General features: G+C 30.3%; 1 protein-coding gene across 1 annotated transcript; it reads right to left on the bottom strand.

Annotated features, from left to right (window-relative positions):
* Positions 1-233: 233 nt before the first annotated feature.
* LOC145835114 (homeobox protein Meis1-like) lies at positions 234-27,311 on the bottom strand. The gene is made up of 12 exons (XM_082942660.1): positions 27,199-27,311; positions 26,289-26,581; positions 16,986-17,139; positions 15,891-15,947; positions 13,207-13,257; positions 12,778-12,996; positions 7,107-7,266; positions 5,675-5,823; positions 5,253-5,329; positions 1,687-1,745; positions 1,419-1,529; positions 234-1,134 (listed from the first exon to the last, which is right to left on the bottom strand). The coding sequence occupies exons 1-12, from the start codon at positions 27,214-27,216 to the stop codon at positions 866-868; spliced, it is 1,617 nt and encodes a 538-aa protein (XP_082798786.1). The 5' UTR covers positions 27,217-27,311; the 3' UTR covers positions 234-865.

Here is a 27,311-nt window from a genome sequence, read left to right as displayed (position 1 = left end):
TAAAGATATATATAAAAAAGGAAAACAGTTTTGGCTTGATCTTTTTTACTGACAGAACTTAAAATTAAGTTTTACAATTTACAGCAATTCTTTTTTGGTAAATAAAAGTTTTTAACTTCGAAAAAAACAAAAAAATAACCTTTGAAGGTAACAATAATTTAAAAACAATGAAAATAAACTTAACCCATCATAAATTTTACTAAATTACATTTTTGTAAATAATTCAAAAAATGTTTTATAAAGAGTTTTGGCTTGTCAACATAACTAATTCGACTTTAGAAATTCTTATTTGTGACTTATAACTTATTAATATACAAAATTTATTCCTAACTCATCATTTTTTCATCATCGTTTTGGGAACTATTTTTTTAGAGAAACTACTACTGAGACTAGACTTTAAAACAGTTTTTATCTTTAATATGCTACCCTATTGGACGAAAATCTTTTATCTTAAAATGTGAGCATTTAATAAATCTTACAAAAATACTAATTATTCGATAAGTATTGTATAATAACATTTTTGAACAAAATAATCATGCATATCAAAAGACCATCGTAAAAGAGTTAAGCTGTTTAGTTCCCTTGATGTATTTTCTTACACCAGTTTGAAAATTTTGACAAAATATTCATTCTATGACAATTCATAGAAAAACTGGAAACATATGTACAAATTAAAAATAAAACAAAAAAATTCTAAAGTAACATCATTAAAATAGCAACAATCTTCATAAAACTACCACGAACTCTTTCTTAAGCACTTTAATACCTTTAAGTGTCCGCAAACTAAGTTCAAACATGAAAGAGAGGAGCAAAAAGTAAAAATATGATTATCCGATGTTTCATTGCTCCTTCTCGCTAGCGCCGCCTAGCACGTGGGACCCAGGTGGATGTGGGACTGGATGTCTCCGGGAATTCCCCCTCCGTGACCCGCCACTGACGTTGCGTGGCCCTGCTGGTGCGGGTGGACGTGAGGGTGGTGGTTCGGGGGAAAACCCCCGATGAGCGACGGGTGGTGTGGGAGGAGCATGGTGGGCGGGTGTCGCAGGTGGGGGATTCCCTGCTGCGAGTGGTGGTTCTGGGGGTTCCCCATGAAGTTGTTGCCCATCATCATGTCGGCCGGCATTCCGTTGAAACCTGGTTTGAATTTTTTATTAGTTTTCAACAATTCTAATCGTATTAACTCCCAATTAAATGATTTTTTAAACTAAGCTAATAACACTTTAGTACGTAATTAATTATGCTATATAAAAAAAAAGTTTAATTGAATATATACCAGCTTCTAATTTAGTTGACGTTTAAAAACTAAGCTAATAACATTTTAGTGCGCTTGAATTATAAATAGTTATATTACGATACGCATTGATAGATTTAGGTTATTATGAATCTTTACTTTGCTTTTAAGTAAAAAAAACTCTTACCCGCGGGCCAACCTCCCGGGTGTCTCATGGGCAGATGACCTGATTGGTCCATAAAAAACCCGCCGATCGGCTGACCGTCCGGGCTGTAAGGGTTCATCATCGAGTTGGATGCTGAAAAAATAATTAAATGTTCATCAACTCTTAAAACTTAGAAAAAAAGTACTTTGGCAATATTTTGTCAGTTTTAACTAAATAAAAAGTAAGTTTTTGAACAAAGTTACACGATGCAGGTTTTAAAAAACAATTTTCGAATTATTTAAACACGAACCTGCTCTGTTAGATTGATCAATCATCGGTTGTACAATTCTCCTCCGAGCATTGATAAACCTGTAAGAATTTGAGTTGTTAATATAAGTTATAAATTGTATAACTTAGAATCAAAACTATTTAAAACTAGTTAAGCTGTAAAGTCTCTAATCTTTATAAATATACATTAACAATGTGTTAAAAAAATATTTTTATCATTCTGTGTTTAACAAAACCAAACAAGCATGTTTAAATTGAAAAACATCTATTTGAATTAATGTATATCATATTGAAAATAAACTTTTATTTATTAACCGCATAGTGGCGCTATTAAGTTAAAATAAGTTTGCCGATTAAAAACAAAAGTTCAAATTAATACTTTTAGTAACAAGATTAATCAATAAATCTTTCAATTAAAAGTTTTCTAGTATTTTAATGAAAAATTACGAACACAGTTTTATATGATAATTTGGTGTGCACTCTACGTACATACAAACAAGTTTAAGCGTAATAAAAAAATTGTTTCTTAACTAATGCTTAATTAAAATTTTTGACAAGAGAAAATAAATCATTTTATAAATTTTTATATAAGTGCTAACTCATTGAAAATGTCACTTATTTTAATTTACGCAACTTTCTCCTTAACGAAAAACTAAAAGGTGACGGACCACCTATAAACTCATCAATAAGCTAATAAAAATGACACTTTGCCACACAGCTTATAAAAAGTGACATTTAAGCAACGCAATCCGTCAAACTGCAGCAGGAGGCTTCAAGTTGTTTGTAAACAACTAAAAGTTTCTGCAGATCTTAATCAAAAAAAGTCTAAACACCTTCTAAAAGTTCTTACTAGTTTCAAGATTCCTAGGAAACCTGGTTTGTGCTATATCACGAAAAAAATTAATAGTAAAGTTTGTGAAAGTTGGAAGTCAACGATTTTGTTAACCACAGTTACCATAGGAATGCGAGTGACCTCAGGCGTTTCGACCATGGTGGTCGGTTGCTATAGCAACTAGAGGTTTTCAGGGATGACTCATTGAAAAGTCAACTAGGTGTTTCTAAACTCTTAAAAATATTCAATTAAGTTTATACAAGCTAAAAGTAGTTTTATTAAAGTTGTTTGTTGTTTTTTAGTTAAAGGTAGTTGTTCAACTGCTCGTTTTTATCTCTAGATCTTTCATTTTAAGCTTTTCATGAATTTTTCAAGTAGTAAAAAGCAAAATACATGTTATGTAAACTTTAAAGATTCTTATCGGCCAGTAGACAAAAGACCAAATTTATTCGGCTAGAAATTTCTTATCTTTTTTTAGATTGTTTAGGGTTATATTTCGTGTCGAATGAAAGTTTAATTGTGACGTAGCAGGGCTAGCAAGTTTTCAGCTTTTTTGTTTGCTCATAGATGCCCTAGTACGTGCTTGGTAGGACCTAAAATTAGAAAATAAATATTTTCTTGTGCAAATTTAAGGAATGCCATTTAAAGTTCACTTTTTTCCACCCTTTACTTATACAGGATATTTAGTGCATTTAAGTTTTTTTTCTAGTAAAAGCATGTCAAAGAAATAACTGGAATTTAATCCAATTGTTTTTGAGAAAAACAAAGATTTGTTTTAAAACTTTTGTGTGTTTAAGCTTAAACTTATAAAAATATACTTTTACTCTTTTAAATTTGAAATTGATCACTATTTTTTTTTTTCAAATTAAAAAAAAAATTAAATTTAAAATGCAGCTTTTTTTCATTTTTATTATTAATATTTTTTAAATTTAAGTAACAAATTTGATCAAGCTAAATAAAAAGAATAATAATACAAATATGAACTTTAAGAATTTTTTCTAATAGCATATTAATAAAAGTTTGTTGGAATGTTAAGCCTATAAGGTCAGTAGTAAAAAGGCCATAATATAAGCTTTAAGATTCACAAGTAAAGTTGTTGAGATTCTTATCTTTATTTTCTTCGCTGTCGAAATATAAATCTTTTAAAGTATGGAAAGATTATCAGATGGAATAGGGGGAAGAAACGACCACCAAGGTTGCTTTAATGGTATTCTAATAGCTGCAGTAGTCACCAGTAATTATTACTCGTTGAAATATTAAACAATCATTGATTATTTTATATTATATTAATTTTTAATTTATTTATTACTTGTTTTATTTTTTTTTGGAAAAATTGTATGAAAAATGAAGCCCCGTTGGTTACAAGCAACTAAAGTTGTGGAAATATTGAAAGGCTTTATTGTTTTATGACGTCGCAATTTTATCCTCTGGTTGAACCTCTTTCTAACACTTGAGCAAATGAGCTACACACAACATGTCGACGTTTTAAAGCAACAGATAAAAAGGAATGATAAAACAATTGTAAAGTTGCTTTTGTTTTAAAAGTTTATTATAACTGTTTAAAACCTTGAAGTAATTTAAAAATCTTTAAATTGAATCAGTTTAATCTTGTAACAGTAATTAAATTATATACTTGTATTGTTTAAGTTATTTTTAGTTTTTTTTATAAATTGTAGTGTTAAGTATTTTAACTTAAAAGACTATATGCTCTTAAAATCATACTTTTATTTTAAAATTTTTCTATTAGAAAGTTTAGATACAACAATTTTTTTGTAAAAGTTTAAAAATTCAAAAAGTTTGGTGAAAAATTAAACTTTTATATTTCTTTTCTATTGTAAAAATAGCTATGTTTAATTTGAAACTACACTGCTTTTTATTTATTTTTATTATTTTGCTTTGTTTTCATTTTAGATTATACATATGCATGTTATGTATTTATTATACATATTATATATTCATTGTTTTATATGAAGTTAAACTAAATTTTGGAAAGTTTAAAAAATTTAAAGCACAACCTAGTTATTCTGAGCTATTATGTTTTAATTCTTTTAAATCACTAAATGACAACTTTTACTTTAAATAGTATCTGTCTAATTTAAAAAAGTACTCTGAAGCAGTTATCAAACTTATATCAGTATAAAACTAATAGAGCCTTCTAAAAGTCTAAATTCTAAAGTATTTTGGTAATAACTAGCGTATTAAAGCTCGAAATCATTAACTTTGACTCAGTTGGCTATTTTTCGTTTGTAGCTAAATTATATTATCGACTTTACGTGTTTTGTTCTCTTTACATTGCTCACTGACTGCAGCTTGACAAAGCAACATCAGACTCTAACCGGACATTCTCCCTTCGTTTGCACTAAAATGTGACAAATTTTTGAGTGCCAAGAGTTAGACCAGCGTGTAAGCGCTATCAATTTATGATATTTGCATTTTGAAAATCGAGATTTGTGAAGTTTTGAGATCTCAAACTTGTAGCTAAGAGACTCGAAAATGATAATTCAAAAAAATATCTACACATGTTTTATTACGGAGAAACTTTCATGTAAGTTGAAGTAAATTAACTGTCTATTAGTTTTAAAATTGTATTCAAAACAAATCTAAGTTGCAATTTCTTGAGGTTTTAGACTTTGCAAAACTAGTTTACTGAATTCTGACTACTATTTTTGCCCACCACAAATTTCATTACTTGCACTGGTTGATCGATTTATAACCAATTTATACTTCACGAGTAGTTTTTGTTAACATCAACTCACCAATTGTTGACTTGTAATATCGTCAACCCGGTCTGTCCTGCCAACGACTTCTTTTGTTCTTCTGACGGGTACGGGTGCTGTAAAAACAACAATTGTTTCTGTCGTCAGCTAAAACTTTAAATTAGTTTTTAAAATGTATTCGTAGATTCTAAATCCTTTGTAAAAGTTTTTTTGATTCTAACTAAGAGTTTAAGAAAATTTAACTAAAAAAATTGTTTTATAGAAAAATAAAATTTAGCAATTGAAAAATCTTATGATTGATAATAATTTAATAAACTAAATAATAACTATTTACTAAAAGTACATCTAAATAACTAAGATTTAATTTTATTATAGGAATATAAAATAATCAATTTGGCTTAATTTTTCAGTAATTATAGCAACCAGACATTCAATTACTCAAGTATTTTAATTATACCCACTGTCAAATTTTGAAATAGCCACGTTCGCATGATATTAGTCGCCTGCTTAGGGAAAATCCCCCTTTTTTTCTGCGGCGGCTTCTTTCCCGGCTCCGTCTCCTCTTCGCCTCCTCCCTCTCCGGAGTACGTGCTGCCCTCCAATGCGCTCCCTGGTGGAGAAACAAATTGTTTGAGAAGTTTAAAATTGTGTAAAAAGGTCTGTTCTTTCAAACAAGACTTCCTAAAAGTACTTGACAGAAAGATACATTTTAAATAACGATACTTTTAAAAACAAAAGTTTGTGTTTTTACAAAACTATGCAAAAAACAAAAACGCATAGTGGAAAAACTTCGTAAAACTTTGTTAACTTTGACGAATATTTAATTGCAACTTATATGAGTGTTGAGCAGATTTACAACTTTATTTGTAAAAAAGGTACAAGATGAGCTTGCCTTGTTTTGCATTTAATTTTAATGTGTTGTTTTAATGCTGGAAATTATCAAAAAAGATGTTGTAGGTACTGTCATAAAATGTCAGGAAGTAACGCTTCAAATGTCACCAGAGTTCAAACTTTAAAACAAAACGGAAGCACAACTTTTAATCAAAGTTCAAAGCCAGAAAACCGCTTTTGCTTCGGTGCTTTATGATGTCATATTTCGTTTTTTGGCACCGTAGTAGGCCAAATGATATATTTTATACGAGCTTCGTCAAAACTCAAGAAAAAATTGACAAGGCCTGATGTAAGTTTCTGTTTGTTTTTACTTTCGCAAGTTTTTATTTCAGATCAGCATTTTAATTGATTATATATAAACCAAAACTGAAAGTAGCTTGAAGTTTAAGAAAACAGTAGTTGACTAAAGTTTGATTTTAGAAAACTAAATTTAAAAAGTTGTAAACATAAAACTATGTAACCTGTAAACTTTTAAAAATCTTGTAAACAATTTTAAAAAGCTAAATATACTGTTTACAGCAAGACTTCGACAGTTGAGTTCACAATAAAGAAAACCATAGAGTGAGCTTTCGTTATGAAAACAACGCTTGAAATAAACATATATTTGCTTATGAACAAATACACAATGACCACGAGTCGCAGTCTCCTGGGATCATAGCAACGATGACTTCTTCTTGACAACAATGCAGTTGCTAGGCAGATCTAAATAAACAAAGACGGAACTTTATGGGGAGGTTTTTGGGACACGGGCCATAATAAATAAATGAGGAAGCGGTGTTATGGAAACTTTAACTTGAAATTTTAATGAGAATTGATTTTCCGTCGCTGTAAGCTTGTTAGACCAAGTTTCATTGCTTTTAAAAATAACTAACAAATCAGATAACAATAAAATAAGTAGTGCATTTGATAACCGAAGAAGCACAATAGTAGAAATGTTTAACCCATTGTTTTCACGCACTGGAAACTGTCTTAAACAAAAGCATTTAAAAATTCCTCGCTCACCTGTGGGGCTGTTGGCATCGGGTGCGCACTGGGGCGTGAATGAGTTGGACCTCTGGTCTCTCTGGTGGAGCTTGTTCTTGTTGCACCTGTCCTGCGGTATCGACATTTGCTGTTGGGCGTCCGGGGTCGACACGGAATGGTCCGGAGGCGGAAAGTATTGCTGTTAAGAATTGTTTAATTTTTTTTATTTTAAAGCGTTAAATTATTTACATACATTGAATTTTATCAACACTACTGTCTATTTAACGGTAACAAGCGTTTTTTTGGAATTAATTTTATTTTAAATTTGTTGCAAAAAGCTAGAAAGGCTTAGTTTGAATAAGCTATATAAAAATTAAAATAGTTTTAGTTGTGTTAAAAAGTACTCAAGTACATTTTTTGATGGTAAGTTCGATAAAGATTACTTGCAATTTATTTCTATGCCCCAGTAGAAGCATATACAAAACTATTCACTGTTTAAACAGTTTTATTAATCCTATTAACTTTGGCATATCTCAAATCTTGATAAAATGCTCGATAAGTTCACGCTCACTTTGCGAACAAAAAAACGGCAAAACTGTGTTTTATTACAAAGCGGAGAAAATAACATTGAAAATAATACGGGAGCAGAAGTCGAAAAAACCCAAAGAAAAAACTCACCTATTGTGAAAGGGAAAAATTTGCTCGGCAAACACTGTTTTCAATTTACAACAAAAACAAATAATTCATTGTCGATAAAAATTAGTGTCCGCATTATGTGGAAAGGGGCGGATAGAAAGGACAATGGAAATCTGGACAAAAGTGACAAAACGCCGATGTTTGGTTGACAAATAACTTTTGAGTTTGCGTGCGTATATTCTCTGTGTCATGCGGGATACTTGTAAACTGGCGTGAGTTACAAGGCTTTCACAGTGGTGAGTTATTTTATAACTTAAGATAACATGCGGCTTTGTGTTCCTTATCTGGCAGCATACATTGGCTTTATGATTGGAATAGAAGACAATACATTCCACTAAACACACTTGCAGCTCATAATTTTACTCGCAAACTAACAAGTAAGTGTACAATAAGATTATTTAAGTTATAAGCATACCGAATTTAATTTTACTTAAGCTTTGAACAAAAACCGTTGAATTTGTTTCAAAGAGCTTGACGGTTTTGTTTCTAAACTTGTATATTTCATACGGTGTTCAACTTATATATAAAAAAAGCCTAAAAATAGGCTAGTTTAGTTTTATATAGGAAACAAACAAAAATAGTGTTAAATTCTACACTTCTTTTGATTTTAAATCAAAAGTGCTTAAAAGTTTTGGTTGTACGTAAACGCAACTTAATAAAGTGTAAAACACCATGGACTACTTTCATCAGTTTCTCGTTTTTATAAACTTTACAAATTATTCATCACTTTTATTAATTATCACAAAAGCACAGAGAGATATTTTAACGCGAACTTCCTTTGTGCGCGTGTTTTACGACGAGCAAAAAAATCAATGGAAATTTTTGATGAGCCGATTTGAGAGCGCAGAGGTGTCAAAGCGGGAGATTTTCAAAAGCATGAAATATTAACGAATCTCATCTACTAGCGTTTCATGTGTATATATATATATATGTGCTTGCTGGCTTCCATGTCAGCTGAGGTTGTTAATATTTTATTATCTCTTCGCTGATGTTAGCGCCGCTTCAAGTAGCATCTCTGTGTGCGCTAGTGGCTCTGATACTGAGCAGAGATAGCTTTATGGTTATTGTTTTCTTTATTTTGCAGTAAAACCCAATAAAATAGCTTTTTGTTGTTGCTTTCAAAAATTTTGATTAGCTTTGAAAGTTTAGGTGACAAATATTTTGTAGATTGCTTTGGTTGTAGTACAAGTCACAATTACTTAATAATCACATAATGTTAAAATTTATGTTTTAAATAACTATAATACAATTTAAACTATGAATAGACTAAATAATTTTATTACATACTTAAAAGACTTTTATGTTGCAGACCAAGAAAACAACACTAGCAAAACTTTCACTTTATGCGTAATTAAGTTATAAACCTTTAACCACAAAAAAATATAAAATAAAATTATCTATATTGAACAGAACATTTTAAAAATCTGTGTTGAACATAAAACTAGCTGCTCGAATAAAAATTTGCAACGGTCATTTGTTATTTCCATTAGAGCTGTAAGAAGCTGCCAGCTACTTTAGTTTTAGATGCAGATAGCTTTAATGTGTGTAAATGCGATGTGAACATTTGCAAAGGTATTAGAGTTTGAATCATTGCAAGTGTCTTTCAGTTCGTCAATTTTCGTAATCGGTGGTTCATCGATTCGTTTAAACTAAGAATTAAAGCTCAGTTAAACCCAACTTGTTTTATAGCCAAAAATTACTCAAATGAAGAATGGTTTAGCACCTGCCTTTGTAGATTTTTTATTTGGAGTTAGAGATTAAACTGCAGAGTATTTTAATGTTTGTCGATGTTTTTTTGGTTGATTATACAGATTTCAAGGTTTAAAGTGAAATTTTTAAATGTTCAAAAGTATAAAGTAAAAATAATTGAAACTAAACGTCTTATAGTTTGATCAACTAGAATTTTAGTTTTATCAGTTAGTCTATATCAGCAGTTCAAAACCTTTTTTTCATTTTTTACTACTTTTGGAAAGTAATTATCAAATTTACCCCAAATATACAAAATGTTGTTTAATTTCAACGAAAAAACACTAGAATTTTTGAACTTCTAGCTTATAAAATATAAAAGATTGTAAAATTAAAAAAGTTTATTTAAAAAACTACAGTTAAATACTTACTAATAAATTAAAAGGACAATTAAGAAAAATTAAATTATATAACTTGTAATGAATAAAATTTACCCCCTAAAACAAGGGAAATTACCCCAGTGGTAAAATTACCTCAGGTTAAGAATCACTGGTATATATAAAGTCAAGCGTTTTAGACAATAAAAAAGAATTAGTATTTAAAAATTTTGAAGATAAAAATTCACTACTTTCCAAATAAACCGAAAGAATATAATAATACTAATAAATTAATTTATCAAAAAATACTTTCATAAGCTAAACTATATTTTAGGGATTTTTTTTTGTAACTCCATTTGTTGATTTCTAGCGGATACCTGGTGTTTGTTCCGGATTTTCTTGGATCTCATGGTGTAATCCCTAAATGACATGGTTACGATCCCCACTTCCGATTTGCGCGGGTTTTTGGGTAATCCCTAATTGTTAAGCGAAATCCCCTAAATCCTAACCGAGAATTATTTCAACATAAATCGAGATTGAAAACTTTTTTTCAAGTTTTAATTCTATACAAAGTTAAAATAACAGTTGTTTCGACTTGTTAGAATACTATAAACGTGACTTCTTTTATTGTAAATAGTAACCATTTTTACGAAGTTCAAATTTTATTGACCTGTGGTTTACTCTTTAAAACTTAAAATTTTCCAGTAAAAATAAAGATTATACCTTCACAATTAAAAGTTTGAATGTAATTAAATCTGTAATTTTGTTCAAACTTTGTACGTTTTGTTTAGTTTTACGTGTAATACTAAGAGCCTATCAAAAGTTTAACTAATGTAGAAACAAAATCTGGTCAAAACTTTGATATTTAATAATTGAGATGTTCATGATAGAAATTATGAAATATTGTAAAGCTTACAAACAATTAAACCAAAACCAAAGTGTTTGAGTTTCAGTGAAGCTTTGATTTTTAATTGCTTGATTAAAAATGTGCATAAGAATACTCGCCGTTTAAATTCACCTTGACACAATTCAATTATCGCTTTTACACGGCTCTGATGATGATGGTTTTATTAACTGTGTTTGCCCGTACACACGAAGTAAAAGTTAAACATCGCCTTCAGTATGTTTGTTTTTGTTCATTTGTAGCAAGGCTGGGCAATTTAATTTGTAATCGACGTTTGTTTGGTTGTTATACTGGAAAACTTGAATTTGTATGTTTCTCACGATATCATTACATTCATAAAGTAAATGCTTATTTTTAAAGCTAATATTTAAACAAGGAGCATTATATTAAACTGTGGTAGAACAGAACGCAAGTAAAAAAATATATGCTGTTTGAGTGACATAACAAAAATTTGTATGTGATAAGTATATTTTTCAAAATGAAATATATTAAGTTTTGTCCAGTTGTTTTTTTAAACTACCTTAGCACTTTTTAGTTTTTTTTTTACTTTAGGGTTAACAAGAGTTTTTAATACTTTTATTTTTGTCTGTACGGACTCAATAAAACATAAAAAGTATTCGTGGATTTTATTGTAAACTTTTATCAGTTTAGTTTTAAGAAAAAAGAACTGAAATGAGTAGATTTTAGAGCGACAAGTTTGATTAAAAATCCGAAGGAGAATAAAAAGTGCAGTTGTAGCATTATTGTTTTGGACAATCTCGATTGATTTAAAAAGGGTTTATTAACAGAAATTAATTATAAGCTCTTCTAGTTCTAATATATAATCGTGTAAAATAAATGCTTACTGACAGTTTTGAACATCATCATCTGTCTTCCGACGATTTTACTCAAAAGCGTAATTAAAAAAAATTGCCAAGATTCACACTAAAACTAGTGACAACTAGTGATTTACTGCTAATTGAAAGCTTCCATCCTGAGTTTTTGTTTGGATTGCCTGCAATCAGCTGTCATGCTCACTATGGACAGTGTGACGTCACAGACAGCATTTTCGTGGGATTGTTTCCGAGGTGGTAAATATTTGCGCTTTGTCAGAGTCACGAACATGCTAAACTAACAACTCTGAAGTTGAGTGACAAAGTAGTGTGAATATATAGAACTAGCAGTATTAATATCCGTAACATTTATTTCATTAGTAAAAAATAAAAAATACTCTTTTTTTTTCACAAATACTAAATCAATTAAGGATGTCTGATTTAAGTGAAATTTAATAGACCACCTTTTAAATTTACTAGACATAGGGTCTTTAGAAAGTGGTTAGATAAGTAGAAAGTAGATATTTTGTCTCAAACAAATTCATACTAGAAATTAAATGAGGCAGGTCGATTAATTGCAAGAAAAACTTGATCAATAAGTGATTTAAATCAATTGGTGCCAATAAAAACAGTTTAAAATGAAGGTTTTATAAAATCTTACTATATCTTATTCAGCTAAAAGTTTGTTGGTTATCCAAGTGGTTTACTAATTTATTACATGCAGGCAAAACTTGAAATAGATTGACTTAAAAGGTCATAAGTGGTCTAGAATTTAAAGCGTTGTTCATAATTAATTCAGCTGAAAATTTGTGGGCGGTTTGCTTATTTATTATTCATTATTTATGAGGTAGTCAATTCATGATTACAGTTTACAGTGAGTTACTTGATGTGTTTTTGATGTTTACTTACTTTGTTTGAAAAAATAAGCAACACAGTTTGTTTAATTAACTGCCTAAATTTAAATAAAACATGTCTAATCTTTTAGATTTTAGTTACCAAAAAATATTTTTTGTTGGAAATATAATTTATAAAAGTTTTACTTTTAATATATCATAAGTAAATAACAAATTAGTACTTGTTTCCTTGCTGTGTTTAATTATTTTTATGGTTTAAGTGCTACTACTCACAGCTTTATTTCACAAATGAAAAACAAACTGTATTTTATTTATGCAGCTTGAAGGCTTTTGCCTTTAAGGATTTGAAAGACACAAAGTATGTTTCTTCTTTTAACAAACCTGTTTTTGCACTCCGCCCGACAAGCCCCCAGAGTCAGCCAGCGACGGTTGCTTCTGGTGGTTGCCTCCCGACTGGTTGTTGGCGCCCCCGGACGACCCTCCCGACGACCTTCCCGAACCCTGGGAACCTGCGATGTCGTCGTTGACCAGATCGATGGGCATCTTCCCTTTCAGGCAGTTGATGTACCGCGAAGTGAAGTTCTGGCACAGCTCGTGAACCTGAACGTTGAAAAGCTTCGGATAATTTCAGTAAATTTACTTGAAACAATTAAAATTCAGTAACATTTGTTTTTCAATTAATAATAACCTTTAAAAATTTCACCTGGTAGTTAAAAACTTAAGATGTTGTTGGTTTATGATGTATTTAGTTAAACCTGTATTATTTTCAATACAAAATTAAAATCAAACATTAACACTTTCTTAAATTACCTTTTCGAGTTCTAGCAGGTGAAAACGTAGCACTTGAATGGCAAGAATCATCTGAATATAATTGTTCAGTTAAATTTTAAATCATATTTAAAAATAAAGCTTGTAAACTTTATTTCTAGCTTAACGTTACAGATTTAATTAGTAAACAAATATTTATTTTATTAAAAAACAGCACAACCAAGAAAATATAAGCTTAAAATACTATTGTCATTCAACTACAAATGTTTCGAATGTGCATTGCAATTTTTGCGCAATCGCCGACACCGCTCTCTCAATTAGCTGTCAAAACAACACCAAATCAATTAGCGAAGTTCAAAACTCTCATGCCAAGTTTAAGGGTTTTGTGCAACAACTGCGCGAAGTTTAAGGGTTCTGTTGACCTGCCCACCAACCCTTTTGTTTGTTTAAAAACAAAGTTGTTCAATTCGTGACTGACCGCAGGTGTATGGTTGGTTATTTGGTCATAGTTGTTTTGTCATGTACAGGAAAACTGAAGTGTTTAGGTTGTAGGACTATACACATGGAGCTTTTAAGTTTTCAACATTCTAGTTTTCCAAAATTAATTCATAAAGTGTGACAGGTGAGACTATTTTACTGTTTTAAGCACTCATAAATATTTGTAACTTTTTAAAACACTTATTAAAATGTTTTCAATGTTTATGTGGTTATAATTTTACATATCCGAATTTAAAATATTTTTAAAAACTTTAAGCTTATTTTATTGTAAATAGTTCTCTGTTTGACCTCGAAATTTTTCATTGAAACATCAGATTAAACAACAAGAAGTTTTTGTGTGTAAAGCACCAAACGATTGCTATTAACATGATCGACTTTAACGTTAATAACGGTTTTTAAATCAATAGACACCACGAAAAACCAGATAATCTGCCTTGAGAAGTTGAAAAAAAATGAATTGTTAACAGCTTTCAAACTTTATCTAAACACAAACAAAACTGAAGGGTTTTTATGGTAGGATGTAAGTTTTATTCTCGTGCGTTGGTGAGCAGCGTCGCCTTTGTTACTCGTCAATATGAAGTTTCCTTTGCATTTCAAATCGAGCGTGGCAAGAAAAACTGACGAGCGAAAAACATTTTTTATTAGAATGCAACGTTTAGAGAAAAGGCACCAAATAGTTTTCGGAAAACGTGTTTTGAAAAGTTTAGAAAACAGAGGCTGTATAAGCAAGCAGAGAAAAACACTTTGCATAAACATAATTATCATTAAAACAGTCAGTTAACTTTCTTTTTTTATATTAAATTATCTTTTGTAAATGCATTAGTGACACTATTGTAAGTTTTATTTTGCTTTTCTAATCAATCAATATTTTCTATTTCAAAACAAAACAAATTTAAACCGCCTTGTTTTTTCTAAGCTTACTACAGATACATGCGTACAATACGTTGTGTAAAAAATGCTGAGTAAAGTGTTTTGCAACAAATTTGCATGCAACGCCGCAATCCTGCTGATGTCATCAGTTTTTATGAAAGTCGACCGCTGTGACTGCTGATTAAAGTTCAAGTTAAATGATTACTTAAAAAGATATATTAAAAAGTAGCAGTAATGTTTTAGCAAAAATCACCAAGTAAAGTAACGTTTAGTAGTTCGAATAAATTGCTGACCAGCAAAGTATTATGACGTCACAGATTAAAAAAAGCCTGTCGGTTTCAAATTTTTGATAATTACTAAAGCTTAACTTTGTCAAAAAAATTAGCGGCTTCGTGACGAAAGAGCAATAATTAATTTTAGTAACATTTTTTTCTGTTTACCGAATTTAACAAACATGATTTGATAGAAAGTTGGGTAATGTTTGCATTTCTAATCGCCGCTATCTACTCGTTTTGTTTGCCATTCAATAACTTCTTCAAATCCAGGCTCTAATTTACGTTGCAATTGTTGCTTTACAGTTTCAGTTCTTAAAATGATTTCAAATCACGTAGTAGGTAAACTTTGTAAAACTATGTTCGCATTTAACAATAATTGAGCAAGCAAACAAAATAATTCAACTATCCTAATGACGATTTTGCCTTTTCATAGTTCATAAACACCATCTCATATTTATACCTTAAGTTTAGTCTGAGATAATACACGAGGTTTTTTAAAATGTTTAGTAAGCTCGTAAAATCTGCTTATTGAGGCATAAACGCGAGGGGTTTCGTATCAGACCTCCTACGAAGCTGAAATATGCATAAGTCACGGAAGAGGCGATAAAAAGTTTCAGGGTTTTAATTTGAGCGATAAATTCGGTTAGTCATGACTTGAATTTCGCAAGTGACTCCCCCAAGCAAAAGTTCATTTCAACCACGTCATTCGGCACAATGAAGCTTTTAAAATTCTTTCAAATGGCGTTTTATTGTGGCTTAATTTTTTTTTCACTTAGGAATGTTAGAACAAAAAATCGATTACAGTTAAATTGTATGTTAAGAGGTATAACTATTAAAGTTACCACAATAGTTTGTTAAAAAAAACGCAATAAAAAATAATACTTAATTTATTAAGTTTTCAATAAAATATGTCTAGTTTAGTGCTTTTGCTTAATCTCTCTCAAAAACAAAAAGGTAAAACTTTAACTAAAGTGCGTGAATCTATTAGAAGCATTAAAACTTTAAAAAACATTTTAATAGTTTTGAATTAACTTTGTTTACAACTTAATTATTTCAATGATTGTTGTTATCAATTAAGCTTACCAAATTGTCAATTTCATTATTTGCATCGAAGTTCCAAGAACGATTCTCATCTTGTATCTAGAATATATAAAATACTTAAATAAATAGAAATATTAAAAATTTTACAAGCCTACATTACCTTATTTTTTATTTTATTTTCCCTTGTTTTTAGCGTTTTAAATCAGAAAAATAAATTCATAGCAAGGCTTGTGAAACCTAAACAAAATTTTTAATATTTGGTAAACTGCTACTTTATTATTTGAAACTAAAACAGTCTTAAACTTCAGATTAAAGAAGCCATCGCGTGCAAAATTATATATTCAAACAATGAAGGAATTAAACGTTCTAAGGTAAAGTGTGTAAAGTGCTTATCTACGGATTAAAACTACTATGAGGGGCTGAGAAAAACTAAGACGCTTTTTGACCTCATTTTAACACTTGAAATACCCTTGAAAATTTCTAAAACTTTTCAAGTCCTTTGATTAAAACTCTCCACTCACGATTTGTTTAACTTTTACTGTAAACAGACTTGAACTTGTACTAAAAAGTGTTTAAATGAGATTTACAAATATATTTATATAGTAATTCTTGCTTCTCATGTTAAAAAGTTTCAAACTAACCCAAAAATGAACATTTTTCAGTTTTTTTTAATTCTTTAACTTTAGATACAATAACGTTATAAAAAACTTTTTTTTTTCAAAACTGTGACATCGAAAACTAGCAATATATACGAAACAGCACTAAACACCGGCTTTTGATTATTAAAAACCAGTTTGTTTTGCTCTCTCAGGAGACAACAAAACGAAGTTCGAATTTACCAGCAAACAACTCGCTGACATCTCAGCACTGCAATGTACATGAGGCAAAAACGAAAATGAACAAATAATACTCTGTTTACACTGCGTACCCCTGCATTATCAAGACTATAAGTGCCGAGGTGTTTGGTTTATTTTGCAGAATAAAAATCATTAGGTTTTGAATAATTCATTATCAAAACAAAAAAATCAAGTTATTGTTAACTTACTTGTTTGTTTATTTAAAATTGACAAGTACTTTGGTTTGAAATCACCATTTATACAGCTCGTAGTATCTTTTATTTTCACAGTCGGTACTTACCCGTTGGGCGAAACAGGCGATGTCCTCGTTGAAGGACTCGGAGGAGAGGACGTCGGGTCCGGGGGGGTTGGTGCCGGTCTGGGGGTCGCGTGGCGTGCAGGTGGCTAGCTCGCACTTCTGGAAGACCAGGTCCAGCAGCGGGTACAGGTCGTGTCTGTTGAAAAAATCGTAAAATTTCAACTTTGATGCTTTTGGTTCAGTTTGTATTGAATTATTGGTAACTCAAATATTTTATGATAATTTTAATGTTTAATACAGCTAAAAAAAAATTAAAGAAAAATTTTTAGTATAGGTAACTATGAACTTTAGTACTAGTGTTTAAATAAATTAAAAAAAGTTTGAAAGATTCAACATTAGCAAAATATCAAAAAAATATTTTGCAATAAAACAAGGAAATATTTAAATATTTTTTACTTTGTACGTTTTGTCTATTAAACTGTTTAAATTTTCAAGAAAAGGAGCAAGTTCTACAAATGTACTTGAATTATAGTGACCATTGAAAAATGGCATTGAATTATTATCACAAGCTTCATACAAAATTTATACGATTGTCAAAACGATGATTGATAGCTGCTTTATTTCAAAGAACATTCAACGCAGCACTCTACCATAGTAAATCAGCCGTGCTGGTTAATAGTCACCTTAGTAGTTAACAGGTGTGATATTTTTATAACCATTTGTAATAAGCCTTAGAACTTTTTTGGACTTTTCTAAAACTTTTTTTTTTCATACTTTACTAGCTAGATAATTTTTAAACAATAATTTTCTGATATAATTTAAGTTAATCATTCAGAAAATAATTTACAGAATGTGCATAAGAAGCTATTTAAAGTATATACTTTCTGAAAAAAAAATTATAGATTATAAAAGGGTACTGAATTTTTTTATTGATCAATTCTTACAATATTAACAAATTTTGCTTCAAAAGCTGAAAAAAAACATTAAAACAAAATTCTCACGAATTTAAACAAGAAATTTTTTAAGTTTAACAAGCAATAACTTGTATCAAAATGTAAGCACGGCAGTAAAATGATTTTTCCGCCATATTTTATTTTTATTTAAATTTTGGTAGCATTTCGCTGCTCAGGTAAGCTGCTTGGCGGAAATTCCACTTTTGCTGAGCAGCAATCGAGCGTTGGCAGCAAATTGCTTCCAGGTAGCTTTTTGATTGATTGAAAACTTAACTGTTTTCGTCGTAAAACAAACCGCAGCTTGTAGAAGTCTGGCTGCGTAGAAAAAATTTTTGTTGTACACTACAGGCTGATCAAGTTATTGGTTTAAACAAATAAAATGTTAGAATTGATTAATATCACCGAGTGTCGGTCGTTGTCAAAGAAAACTTGATAAGAAAAAAACAATTCAAACCCTGTCAAGTATTTCAAACATAAAAGGCGTAAAAGCTAGTTTTTAAAACGAAAATCAAAGGCATTAAAAGTACAAATAACTTGTTATAATTGATACGAACAAAACTTTTATTGTATTAGCTTTTAATGTTTTAATTAACCCGCAATTTTATTTATTTTTTACTGCCAGGTACACCTTAAATTAAACTGTGGACTTATAATTTTAAAGTTTTATTTTTTTTTAATTGCTACAAATAATCTATGAAGGTTAATCCGGGATTAAAGTTGCTTCGATAAAAGCCCTGTCTATTTTTGCATAAACAGTTTGATACAATTTAAAATAAACAGAAGGGATTTAATTGCGAAACAATTAAAAATAAAAAGCGTTTGCTTACGTTTTTAATTGCCGCAATAGTAAGTAAATTAAAAAAATTCATGAAAATCTTCAAACTCTGGCAGAGATAATAATCTAATAGGTTCACAAGTTCACATTTTTTACTGTGATTTCGAACGAGGCAGTGCTTCGTAAACACATCTCGACCGAAAAAAAAAGTTTGAGAAGTTTAAAATGAGGGGGGGTGCAAAAGTAGCTGGCGCGATGAAAAAGAAAAATCGTACGAAGTGCGAAAAAGAAAAGGAGAAGGTTTCAGAATTTCGCAAGTTTAAAGGTTGCTTGTGAAAAGTTTAGCATTCTTTCTAGATTACTAATAGAAATTCTACATAACACGCCGCTTTACAATGCTTAATTTGATAAAAAACTTCTCAGTTTTTTTGCTCATTCACAAGTAAGCACTGACCATTTGAAATAATTGCCACCTACAAACAAAAATACGTTTTACTTTTAAAATCGACCAAAGCAGCAGCTTTCAGACTTGAAACTTTTTAAACAATGATGTCATATTAACACGCTTACCGCGACAATTATCAGATTTTACAGCAGTAATTCAAACAAGTGATTTTTCTTTCAAAGTGGGTGGCAGATAAGAGATTTTGATTAGGTTTTAACCATTTTGTTTTGTTCTAAAATTATGGACTTAAGGTGTTTGTTTTTTGTAGGCAAAAAGTATACAATCTTTTTTTGTTTCTTCTTTTTTTTTGATTGTGTAGAATTTAAATTAAAACATTTAAAATAGATATCAATTTTGCAGAATCTAAACTTTAATTTGTATATGAGCTAAACTAAATTTTTTTTAACAAAATTTTCCATTATTTTAATAAGTTTTATGTAACTTAATACATTGGACCAGCTATAAACAAGAGTATCTAAACTCAATTCAAACCAATAAAATTTAAGCTTAACTTTTTTATGATCAAAACAAATATCATTTAAAACATTGTTTTGATCACAGAGAGAGCGTCTGATTACCCACATAAGTGTTTTTCCATACCCTCGTTTTTCAAGTGGTCAGACACTAGCTACTTGATGTCCTCGTCGGGTGTCAAGTGACCTCCAAAGGTCACGAGGACAGTTTTGACAAGTCACAAGGACGCTTCTGGGCCACCTTTTTGTTTTATTGGCGAAGGTCAATGTGGCCGCTTGTTGGTTTTGATAGAAGTGTTAAGTCGTGTTAACTTTTTCAACTGCTGTTTGTCAAATTAGATTTCAGCTATACAGTTGTAGCTGAATGTGAATGCCTTAACTAAATAGTTTAATAAATTTTTAATTATTGACTCTTAAAAATATATTCAATGTATATAACAAAACTTTTACCTGTGTATCAAAGTAACTTAATAAAAAAAGTAAACAATTTAAGCTTTAAATTTATTTGTTCTAATATTTTTGTGGTTTTTCTCTAAAATATTTTAAGAAAATTGATAAGTTTTACACCAAAAAAAAAATTGCATGAATTAAAACACGAGTCACAAAGTTAAAAATAGTATAACAGATTGCTGTAACAAGTTATTGATGGCCGTTTTACAGTAGCAACAAATTTAGTTTCCTGTTTATTGAAAGTCGATACTTAATTCGTGTTAGTCGTATCTACATCCTGTTTTACTTGCTGGTTTCTATTTCAACTTTTATTTAATTAAAACTTTTATTTGACAAACTTAAAATTTCTGCTAGAAACGTTCAAAGGCTAAAGTACTTAATTAAAGTGTACTGATTTTACACTTATTAAAAGTATACATATATGTATAAATATATATTGTTATACCAAAAAAAGAATAAATGAAAAACAATGGCTAATGCTTCTGCTTTAAAACTTGTACTTTTTGTTCGCGTACTTTGTGTATTAGGTTTAAAAAGAATTATGAATATGTATGGCATAACGTGATATTAACTTAAAAATGCATCATAACAAACTTTGCTATAAAATGTTTTGTTAACACTTTAAAAAACTGGTTTTGAAAGTTTAAACGGCAAACAAAAACTATTAACACAAAGCTTTCACAAGTGCAAACAAGTTACAAAGTGTGCATCAAAAAACTTGTACCACGTGGTAGGTGACAGCAGTTGAATTGACTGCCGCTCAAAACCATCTCCCATTTCAGTCGTGATTTTGAAATACGAGCCGTTTGAAGCTCGAAAAGCATCGAATTATGACACGGATTTGGAGCGCTCTACTCAGAAACGGCATTTAAATCATGTAATTGCAGTTCCAGCTAACAATGTTGTGTGACAGTCAGAAACTAATTGCTTAGCAAATTGTGTGTGCAAAAGTGATAGAAAAAAATTGTTGCGGATTTTCAGTGAGCAATCGATTAATGCAGCTCACTACCAGCTCACACATGCACGCTGCATATTGTGCATATAAAACAGGCTGCCTGTTGTGTGTTGAGGCTACAAACATAATTTTCGTCGTGTTGTTTTGCCGTGGCGTCAATTGGAACCGCGGCGGTGTTTGCAGTTAAGTTGCAGTGATACACACATTAGTTCGCTTGTTTGCGTGTTATGGTTTAAGAATGGCGTGTAATTTCGAAAACGAGCTCGCTCTTTGAATTGCAATGCGCGCATTTATTTTCAAAACTTTCGCGCTTCACAGTAGTCTTTGTATGACACACTGCACTGGGTGTTGAACTTTTTAATTATGCATGAGTGAAACGGTGTTTGTGTTCGATTACATGATTTTCTCAAGGCTTAAACGCCATAAAAACACTCTTAAAAGTTAATAACAAGGGTACCATAACTCATAAGTAGATAATATCTTTGTACGGCTCATAACCAAAAAAATTAAACTTGACCAAACTAACCAAGCCTTCATTAACACAGAATAAAAAATAAATAAAACATTTTGTTTTTGGTCATGTGATACAGATGTAAACACCATGTTTGTAGACTTTTCTCAGAAAATATTTCTCGTTCGTTCTCAGTTGTTTTTAAGTTGTGTAAAGCAGTTTCAATGGAACAAAAACGTTTTTTTTTTGCTTCGAGTAAAATCCTTTCTGTTTTTTCCGAGGAAACTTCTAATTGATGCAAATCGTGCGTAAATCTTTTAAGTCTAACAACTTGGGCAGAAAATTCCACTTTAAAACTTTTTGAAGCTTGTAATACGCGCGCTCTGCTAGAAAAGGACAAGCAAAGATGAGTGAGTAAGTTTTTGGGGATTACAGCTGGTGTGCTTGAAGCCTATTTTACTTAAAACAAAGTTAGTTGGGTTAACGAACAGTAATTGTTTGCCTCTTTTTGTCTAGATGTAAACCGCTTTTTATATTTTGTCACAGTATAAAACAAAATTTTACTAAAACTTTTAGATTTTTGCGCTGATGTTTTCTAGTGTTAACCACAAAGCAACCACAATTTTATTTTGACTTTTTAAAAAATGAGGATCACTGTCAACGAAGCGTTTGTTTGATGAAGATAAACTGAAGGAGGTAGATCTGACTGGACGTCAAGATTTCACGGTCCATTGGAGATAAGGAGCTTATGAGCGGTGAGTAAACACGAAAAAGATAGAATCCCTGAAACGTTTGAAGAAGCATGTCTGAATTCTTTAGACGAGTTAAAATTTGATAGTAACTTTAAATCTTCGCTTAAAACACAGTTCAAATTGGTTTCAAGAATATAATATTCTTACAACAAGAACCTAGCTTTTCACATCAACACTTTTTAAACTAATAAAAATATGTTTCAATCTCAATATGATTTGATAAAAGTTCAAGGTACAAGTTTTTTTCAACTTTTTCTAATGAAACTTTGAGCAGCCTCGGAGGTAACCAGGTGCTTTATTAGCGCTTCATTGAGGCACCGTGAGCCCACCTGAGGCGGCAATTAAAGAGCGGCCAAGAAATGGGTGCTGATGAAATTAATAATTACATTTGCATCCCGCATGCACAGTTTTTAGATGTTCAGGGCAATATTAGCACAATGCATATCTTCGTTGGATTTTTATTAGTTTCAGAAAAACGGTTACTAATAACAAATAGAAATTAAAATGTGATGAAGGTAGTCTTCCTCTTTTGATTTTAAAGACCGGACAGGATTGAATTTTAGATAAATATAAATAAAAATGGTAAGAACCATTAAAAAAATCAGTCACAGTCTTATACAACCACTTAGAATAGATCTTTCGTTTATTAAAAAACAAACATTTTCAATTCTGTAGAAAACAAAAAAAAAAAAAATATATACTAGCAACTAGAGAAAGTAAATTAAATATTTTAGCAAAATTTTTATTTTAAATTTTGCTAAAATATTTAATTTACTTTCTCTAGTTGCTAGTATATTTTTTTGTTTTCTACAGAATTGAAAATGTTTGTTTTTTAATAAACGAAAGATCTATTCTAAGTGGTTGTATAAGACTGTGACTGATTTTTTTAATGGTTCTTACCATTTTTATTTATAATAACAAATAGTTATACTAGTTAAAGAAAGTAATAAGTTCAACGAACTTATTTTCTGAAGGTATCATTAGTTACAATAATTTGCAACTCGGAAGTGTTGAAGCATAAATTACAAACAAAATTGGTAAAAAAAATCAATTACAAAACATAAAAATTTCAAAGTGAATAAATACTTTTAGCTATTAAAATTAAAGCGAAAAAAAAGGATCAAGTTTACTACTTCACAATAGAATTAACACTCGTTTGCATTGAATTAACACGAGACAATAAAATCAATTACGCGTGCCACATAAAATAATGTTAAGAGAAACAATACACATCTAAATTACAAATCAGGGCTGAAGATTTAATTACGCGTGTAAAATAAATAAAATAAATACATTGCATGGCGTTTATTCGTTTATCAAGTTTTAACTTAAAACCATGTAGTTAAAAGTAAATCGACGGTTTAAACAATTAAAAAGCTTGTGGTCAACTTAATTGTGTAGACAAAAAGTCTGAACCGTATGCGGTGGAGCTTTCTATTTAGAAACAATCAGAAATCGTGGTTAAACTGTATTTAAAAATAATTTAAACAACGCATGCTACAAAAGGTCAGCAAGTGAAAATTGTTTGAACTTTTAAAAACCTTTTCTATTTAACTATTTTTGTAATAGGCTTTAAAATTGTTGATCATTTTGTTGTCAAAAAATTGCTTGAAAAGTATTACAAGTTGTTATTATTTTTAAGCTGTTTTGTATACATTTTTCTCGAAAAAGTAAGAAATTGAGTTATTCTAAAAATATATTTTTTAGCTTTAAATATTAGATTATGCTACGTGGTTAAAACTTTGTAGATTTTTAAGTCTTGAAAGAGTAAAGGGAATTTGTAGGAGATTACGATCTTGCAACTAATTACTCGCTTTTCAAAACCTTAAGTGACGTCACAGATCAGTTTTCCTCGCTGATCCGACAAGACATCAGGACGTGACCGGTTGAAGAAAAATAATCGTGGAACAATCGTTGAATCAGACAACAGTTTGAGACCCAAGAAGTTCAAACTCTTAAAACGCTTGGAATGGAGGTGAAGTAAGGAAACTTGGCTGAAGATGTGATCGATTGCTTCAAAAGTGTCATAGATCGGTGAAAAAAAAAAGGTAAAACAAAACTTTTCACAGGATAACGGTTCAGTCAAAAAGTTTCAATAAAGTTTTATCTAATTAAGGTTTGAGTTAAGTATATTTTGGAGTTATTCTACATTTGTTTAAAATATTATATTCATCTTAATCCCTAAGTTTTGTTTTTTCAGAAGTTTTTAAAATGTTGTTAAACTTTCATTGTATATACACATGCTAAAATATTTTCAAAGATAAAACAGATAATTTTATCCACTTTCTGCATATTTTTCTAAAGACATAGAAAGACATTTTCTTACTAGAAATATTTTACTGAATGTAGTATGATTGTATAGTAGTTGGCATCAACATATATGAAAATATATGTTAATAATTATAAAACTAGTTTTGAAAATCATTGACAAACAACTTTTAATCTCTCAGTAAAAAGATACAAAAATAGTTCATAATTGTTATTATAAAATTTATAAATTAATTTCAGTTTTATATGCTGTTTTCAAAGTTAGTTGTTTTTCAAAATATTTTACATAACAAGATTCAGAATTTGTTATAAAACTAAGCTAGATTTTGTCTGCAACTAAATATAAACATACAATTATTAAAATCACTACGTCACTAAAACTTTATATATAAGCTTTATATCTACTTTTTATTTTGAAGTTTTACTTTCGCGTATGTTTCCTGTGTTTCTTAGATAAACTGCTACAAACTTTAAAGTGTTAGTATAAAAAGTAATGGAACATACAAAACAACACATAATTAATTTTTAAACCCCACACTTGCACTGCATATTTCCAGTGCACTGAACATTTTCAAGCCCTAATTTCAATTTATTCTGTTCAAAACAGCACTGATCGCAGTGATGTTATGAAATTGACATTTTCCATGTGTACACGCATCTGTGAGCGAAAAAGAAAAATAAAGACTCATACACCCAACTGCATAGAAGCATGCGAGTCGAGTATTTTATCATTTATTGATCTTTGCGTGCAGCAAAAAGCAGAGAGTTTGATAAAAGAGCCAGAAAGATTTTACTTTTTATCTCTATTTCATTGAGCCTGTTCGACTTGAATATGTATTTCCTGCCTTTTTGTGCAGATTCGCTGCATTTATGTAGCTGCTTTTAAATGTGACAAATGTAAAACAACTTCGATTATCAAAACAAAGGATGAAAACCTTTTGCTAATTTACCTTGAAATTTATATAATATCATTTTCGTTCAAACAAAGTGTCATTTGTTAATTTAGAATTTTAATTGATCAGTTATTTAAGTTTTAAGCGTTCTAAAATTAGCATATTTAGATTAACTTAATGCACTTCATAACAAAACATTTTTTGTTAAACATTTACTAACCGCTTAAAGTCTAAGTAAGCATGAACTTTTTAACAACCTAGACTAGATCAAAAGTGTTTATGTTTTATATCTTTTCAATTAAAGTAATTTCTATTAAACCCTTGTTTTAAAAATGTGGTTAAAAACAACTACTTAGTAGTTTAAAGTAACCGTTAAAAATAGTTTCAAATTTTATAGAGACAGCCTTCGAGCCAAGTTGGCAGATTTTAAAAAGTTAACTTCATAAAAATCATGACCTTTTCCGAAAGAGTTTCTTATCTTCGCTTACATATCCATAACAAATATTGTCCCATCCCCCCTTTTTGCTTAGCAACGAGAGTGTCCCAGGTGGCCTTGACTACGGAACGGCGCGAAGCAGCGGGTTTTAAGGGACGCCTCATTAATATTTAAATAATTAATAAAGACAGCCCATGCAACGAATGCGAGCCAAAAAAGCTTTTTAATATAGAAAGTGCAGTATTGCAATAGCTGAGAGAAAACTTTTATAGCTGAAAAGATTTTTTTTTTCAGTTTATAGAAAGTATAAGTACAGTTTGTTTGACTATGTTTAAAAATTGTGTAAACATGAAGTTTAGTTTATAACTTAATTAAACTTTAACAAAACATTAAAACTTGTGTTTTAGATATGCGACTCTAAAACCAGATTGCAATTGCTTTTGATAACGAAATACAACCTTAAAAAAACAAATTTGTGAAAATTTTCAACCAACTTGTAAATGGCCTCCTTGTGAGCGTTCATCTTCAGGTCCTGCTCCTGCGGAATCCTGACGTCCTCCCCCGGCATCCCGGGCGTCCCGATGTCGGGTACCTGGTGGTTGTAGTGGCTCCCCTGCGTCCCACCCGAGCTCGCCCCCGAAGGGGTCAAAGGGGCCTGGTTGCCGTGGTGACCACCGGGCTGCATGCCCATGTCCCCGCCCGGGTACATCCCCGGGTTTGCGTCACTTGGGATTCCCCCGTTTTGAGAGAGCTGCGAGTTGTATCTGGTCATTCCGTCGTCGAATTGCTGTTTGTTTAAATGTTTTTTTCTATAAATGAAAATAAGTAAATTAATTTATAATTAAGTTTCTAGTGAGCTTTAGTTAGTTTTTACATTGAAAAATTTGTTATTTTTATTTTTATTTTTATTTTCAATTTAAGTACTTTGGTATTCACAAAAAAGTAATCAGTTTAAAAAATATTTTAGTTTGGAAATTTTGTTTTAAATTAGCTTTGTTGAAGAAGTAAGTTGAAACGAAATCAGTTTTTATTACATTAAACTAATAAAAGTTGTTCAAAAAATTTCCTTTTTTATTTACAATTTATTTATTTAGTCTTTACAATACTTTAGTTGCATCCAAACACTTAAAAGTTACAATTTTAAAATATAAAATTATTCAAATACTTTATATATGTATATAAGTTTATTCAAGCCCTGCAAACTAGCTCAATCACCAAATAAAAATTAATTAAGCTAATTTAAAATTTAATTAGAGCACATAGACATATTGTGCTATGCTTTATTTATAAAGTATCTAGAACTTTCAACTAAATTAAAACAAGGCGGTATATTATGTATATACACATGATTATATACTAATGCCATTTATGCTAAGTGTCTGACTGATTGACATTGGCACTAACGCAAGCGGTCGTCGCCATTTTGCAATGATCCAATTTGTCCGTTTGTCGCAGGTACGAGATCGAGCTGGCAACAGTTGAAATAAAAAAAGTTTGCAAAAATTTTTACTTAAAAC

The sequence above is a fragment of the Thalia democratica genome, chromosome 4 (assembly GCF_965202585.1).
Source record: "Thalia democratica chromosome 4, ktThaDemo2.hap1.1, whole genome shotgun sequence".
In the NCBI taxonomy this organism is placed as follows: Eukaryota; Metazoa; Chordata; class Thaliacea; order Salpida; family Salpidae; genus Thalia; species Thalia democratica.
Note: the sequence above shows the minus strand (reverse complement) of the source record. Positions and strands in the feature narration are given on the sequence as shown.